The following is a 5,565-nucleotide window of genomic DNA, read 5'->3' on the forward strand; positions in this document are numbered from 1 at the left end:
TTAATTAACAAATAAATATATAATTTTTATCCATAAGCAAGACATCAAGAGAAACAATAAGTAAATACTAAGAAATTCAAAGAAAAATAAAAATAAAAAAGGTAAACACAGTGGAGGTGAGGTAGAAGTTTTGAGAGCAAAAGAGGATAAAAAGAGGGGACGTGTATACAATAAAATACACCAACATAAAAACTCTCAATTATTAACAAAAAAAAGTTTAGAAAAAAATTAAAAAGAATTTAAAAAAAAAGAAGAAAAAGACACCTCGGCATCGTAACGAGCCACTTAGCCGAGCCGATCGGGGTGAGATGCAACTGATCCGGCTCCACCGGCGGTAAGGAGGCCGGTCAGAACAGTCATGGCTCGGATTTGCATCTCTAAAGCTGCTATGTAATCGGTAGTTTCTTCTAGAAGGTTTGGAAACGGGAGTTTCTGACAACCGGGAACTAAACGGCCGAGAACACGAACTTTCCGCTGCAAAGCCGGTAATCGCTTCTTCGCCGCCAACGGTTTCTTCGACTTTATATTGATGCTGTTCACCTTAGCTTTCTTATGCTTCTTATTAATTTGGCTAAGTCTGAGGCTGAGCCGGCCAGTGAGAATCGCTCTACTCCAACGACTCCTTCCTTTCGCCGTGACGGCGAGGACTCTGTCGGCGGTGTCCCTGACGGCGCGTCCGGCGATAACCGGTGACGGACTATCATCACTACGGCGGACTTGACGCAAAGCCTGGAGAAGTTTAGAAGAGTAGATCTGCTGCTCGTTTTGAGTTCTCCACCTCGATTGATCAAGGCTAGCGGTTGGCTCACTTTTGCCGTTATCTCCAATTTTTCTTCTCTTTTTGCGCTTGGATTCTCGGGAAGGGTTGGAGTTTGCATCGGGATTCGAGAAGGTAGAGGATGACGCCATCAGAAGGAACAATTTTCTGATACAAAATTCGGAATGATTCTCACGAATTGTACTTCTGTTAATAGATTCAAACTGCAGGAAAAGAAAAAAAGAGGCGATGAGATTCTGAAACAGGTTAAAAGCTTTTTCTGAAACTGATTCTGTGTGTAAACTTGCTAAATCAGGTGAATCAAAAGCAACGCTTTTGTGTCCGTACATAAACACCTATACACATAAGGTAGTAGTAACATGATACTCGTTTGACAGAATGAATACAAAAGTGACTCAACTATATCAAATTCAATTCTCAGGAATCTCCGTTTTAACAAAAAAAAATGAAAATCAGAGCAACAAAACGAGAAAAAGAGAGCACAAGTTGAGTTGCAAAACAATACCTGAGTAGTGAGTGCGGCGGCTGCGACGGCGGTAGGTGGCGGAAGGAATGAATAAAACGTAGAGAGAGAAAGAAATGGGGGAGGAGAGTTGAAGGAAATTGGGAGGGGGAAGGGGTGAGTTTTGTATAGGAAAAGAAGAAGGGGACAACCCACGCGTCCTTTGTTTATTGCTTTTCCCTTTTCCCATTTCTCTCTCTTTCATTTTCGTGCACCGAGGTTCTCTCTTCCCGCCCTTATTCTTTACTTTTCTTTTTTCCTTTTTCTTTGTGATATTATGTTTTTTCCTTATTGTAAATTTGTAATGTTAAATTTCATAAGAATTTCAAATTACGAATGCATAGGCTTCACGTGGAAACTTAGATAGCTATTCTACCTTCGTATTAAAAGTCTTCAAGTTTAAGGGTTGTTCGGTGACAAAGTTTTAAATTTAATATTATACATATTTAATAAATTAGAAATATCAAATACATAAACAAAAAATATTAAGTTTGGAATGCGTGTAGCTCGGCTTGTGCCTCAACCTTTGAGTCAAAGGCTTGCCTTCGTCTTAAAAAAAGAAGGAAAAAATGTTCCATTCTTCTTTTATTGAGGATTATACATGACTGTTTCTTGAAAATAAAATTTTCTAACTATATAATATAGGGAAATTTTCTTAGATAGTGGAAAAAGAAAAGAAGAAATACTATTAGATAGGAAATACATATAAGTTTTACTGTTTGAATTAGAGAAGAATATTATTGTCATTTACTTCTGTCCATTTGTTGAACTGTTTTTAATTCTCCATATTAATTTACTGTGTCAGCACATGCATAAATGCATATATCGTATATGGCTACAATATCCATCTGTCTCTGTGTCGTGAAAAAGTGAATTGACTGAAACATGCATCATACTCCATTAATAAGCAAATTATATGAATGAATTAAGTTAATAGTAGTTGTCGCTTGGGACCCATAATTGATAATTTTTTTATGTTACCATTCCTCAATATTAATTAAATGGTGGTTAACCATGTTTCTTATCCGTTCTTTTTTCTCAGATATTAAATAAGTAACGTCGTTTCTACTTCAGCTAGCAGGAAGAGTGATTTATCAATTACCGCACCTTCTTTTTGTCAAAATTTATTTGCTTAGAGTTAGGAATCATGATCTAATAAGCTTATACGTTCAAAATCATCTTTGGTTTCATGTTGAATTCAATAAAAAGAAGATTACAATTAAACATTTTTTCTTGCCATTGGAAACTATTTTATTATTTCTATTTACTTTTAGTTACCCAAATACTTTTTTTCTAATAAAACTACATTTACTTCAACGAAAAGTCAATTTATTTATTATTGGAAATGCTCTCTTCTAAAGTTCTAGAAGAAATCTATATAGTGACTCATCAAGTATACAATGCTTTACAAAATGAAAGTAAAGCTAATTAATTAGTCTATCGACATTATCCACCTTGCACTTGTACTTGATTTATAAAGAATAAATATATAACTAGAAATGGATACCCCTTGGGAGTAGGCATGTTAGTTGAATCAAGTTATCTTGCTCACCAAGGTAGAGTAAGCCTGAAAAAAAGACTAACTAGGTCAACCTAATCCTTCATTTGGTGTAATGTAATTATTATTTAAGAGACTTAAAGAGTTGTTTTGGTGACATTACATATAAATGTTCACAATCAATGTCACTTTCCTATAAGGAAATTGATGTTTAAGCATTTTATCACATATCCTATTCGTTTAGATTGTGACCAATAAGAACCTATCAAACTTGACTTTTACCTTTCACCAAACAATGCCAAAAGATAGCCATGACTACGAAAAAGAAGAAAAAAAATCACTACAAGATGAGGACTCATAATATGTCAGACAAAAAAAAAAGAAAATTCATTGAATCTATTCTTGTTGATTGAAATGGGAAGGAAAAGTTGTGGGGGAGATATTGGTAAGGATTTGATACACGACGTTATTATTATTACACCACAAAAAGTGTAATATGTCTTAAATTCAAATCTAGATCGTGAGTATCACTTGCAATTTAATTTAAGATATTTGATATCACTTCAATTAAGTCATGGATGGTTTTAAGTACTAATAGTGAGATTCGTGATATGTGACCATGAAAAATAAAAATTGAAAAAAGACTTCTATTGATAGTCAACCTACTGCAATTAAAGGCGGAGATCGAATTTGAAGTTATTGGGTTCGGAATTCTAGCCTTTTTATATTACTGTGTTCTAAAGTAAGAATTTGTACTTATTCAATTTTCTTTATACAAATATAAGATTTGCACTAAAACTATTAGGTTTGACCGAACCAGTTATCGAAACTCTAGCTCCGCATCTGACTGCAACTTGCCTCTTTTCTTTTTAGTTTGGGTACATTAATATGAACAAATTTGCATAGGAATTTTTTTTTACTTCCAATCTATAGATTCGAGTAATGTTAGAAATAAGTTGAGAATATTTTTTATACTTGAAGAAAGGAAAAGGGGAAAAAAGAGGAGGGGGGGGGGGGGGAATGTGCTATATAATAATCATATATAAACAAATAAAACCATTCATTTGTTAAAATTGTCATGTGCAAATGATGTGGAAAAGGTCTATTGAACAAAAAGGAGGGTGGTGGCAGCCGTTGATTGGTTGTCATATGGGGTCAACTGGAATTTGCTTTTAATTATTCTCAGCAATGATTATATCAGTGGGTGATGCACAAATACGAAATGATAAAAGGAAGGTGAGGGAAAAAGAGCATGTGGTTGTTTTCATGGCAATTTCTATCAAATTCTTGGCTTTTGCTTTGTTTTTTATTGCCTTCTTTTTATTTGTTTTTCAATGAATTTGATGCCTTTGGAGTTTGGACTCATCCATAATCCTGTTGTCGAATGTGGATAGGTTTCATCCACATAAATGTTCTTTCTATAGTTTCCTATTTTCCTTTCTGTTCTCAAAAAATTAAAGATGAGAAGTGTAGGCAAATGGTGGGAGGGGATCATGGAGTACGATAAAGTTGTTTTCGTGCGACCTAAAAGTCATGGTTTTGAGTCGTGGGAACAACGACTAATGTCTACATCACTCCCCTTGAGGTGCGGTCCTTCCCCGAGCCCTGCATAAGTATGGAATGTCTTGTGCACCAGACTGCCTTTGCATGTAGGTAAATAGTGAGGGAACTGAACGTAATAGAGGAAAACACACTTTTGTGAATATGCTTTGACGGTGTAAAAAATTCACACAATTAAATTACTTATGAATTAATTATAGATAAATATCTCAATAACTAAGTAGTTGATATATAACTTAATGGAAATTAAAAACTTGCTATTAGGGTTTAATTTTCCGATAAAATAAGAAAATAAATTTTTACGCTATCAGAAATAACTTAAATGCTACAAACATACATATTCTACTTTATATCTAGATGTTGGAGTGGCATTCTCATTCTCATTCTATTTGTGACAATTCCATTACGTATGAATAATTGTAACTTTTGGACTCTCCACAAAGCAAGCAAATCTCATTCTCATTCCAAAATTCTTTGATATTCCAAAATTCTTTGATATTCCAAATTGACCGTTAATAGTTACTAGTTAGTTGAAAAACTAGGTGCAGCACGCCGATTTATATTTGCATTTACACTGAACACTGATCAGTTTTTCCATTTTTGTATGCTACTATAAAAGTAGAGAAAGTAATCTCTTATTTTGCATTTTTTAGTAACCAATAACGTAAGCATAACAGTTCCCTTGATATTTCTAAGAAATCCAGGATCTTTAAAAACAAACCTTATCATAATCTCTATAATTAAGATATACTTAGGAAATTAAATTTCAGTTTTCTTGAAATAGAAGTAGAATGCATGTATCTTACAACTCATAGCAAGCATCCTTTAAATCCTTGCGTAGATATAGGTATAAATAACCAAAAGAGATAAAAAAGGATAATGTAAAATACAAAAACTGGACAAAGCCAATTTATTAGGCACAGTGGCATGCCAGAGTGTTTTGCCTCTTTTAGTGAGACATGCTTCAATGTCATTAAACTAATTAGAAATTTTCAATTGTAATAGCAGTGATCAACAGCTATCACTCACATGCTTCTAGATTATCAATAAAGAAAATAATTTCTCTTTTAAAATTATTTTCACTATATATATGTCTCTATAGGAAAGATCGAACAGCTGGTTTGCAAACTTTAGTTACAGTTGGAAATCTACTACAATGCATATGTTTTTAATGTAATCATGGATAATAAGGTGAGAGCTACTGGATAATTTTAAGTTTTGCCCATA

General features: G+C 33.7%; 1 protein-coding gene across 1 annotated transcript; it reads right to left on the bottom strand.

Moving 5' to 3' along the window:
* On the bottom strand, positions 1-1,481 carry LOC104102945 (transcription factor bHLH149). The gene is made up of 2 exons (XM_009610797.4): positions 1,284-1,481; positions 1-981 (listed from the first exon to the last, which is right to left on the bottom strand). Exon 2 carries the CDS (start codon positions 907-909, stop codon positions 286-288), a length of 624 nt encoding a protein of 207 aa, XP_009609092.1. The 5' UTR covers positions 910-981; positions 1,284-1,481; the 3' UTR covers positions 1-285.
* Between the last annotated feature and the right edge of the window lie 4,084 nt (positions 1,482-5,565).

The sequence above is a fragment of the Nicotiana tomentosiformis genome, chromosome 1, assembly GCF_000390325.3.
Source record: "Nicotiana tomentosiformis chromosome 1, ASM39032v3, whole genome shotgun sequence".
In the NCBI taxonomy this organism is placed as follows: Eukaryota; Viridiplantae; Streptophyta; class Magnoliopsida; order Solanales; family Solanaceae; genus Nicotiana; species Nicotiana tomentosiformis.

Bases quoted from the DNA above. Each gene is read 5' to 3' on its own strand.
- LOC104102945 (XM_009610797.4), bottom strand. From the start codon at position 909: ATGGCGTCATCCTCTACCTTCTCGAATCCCGATGCAAACTCCAACCCT.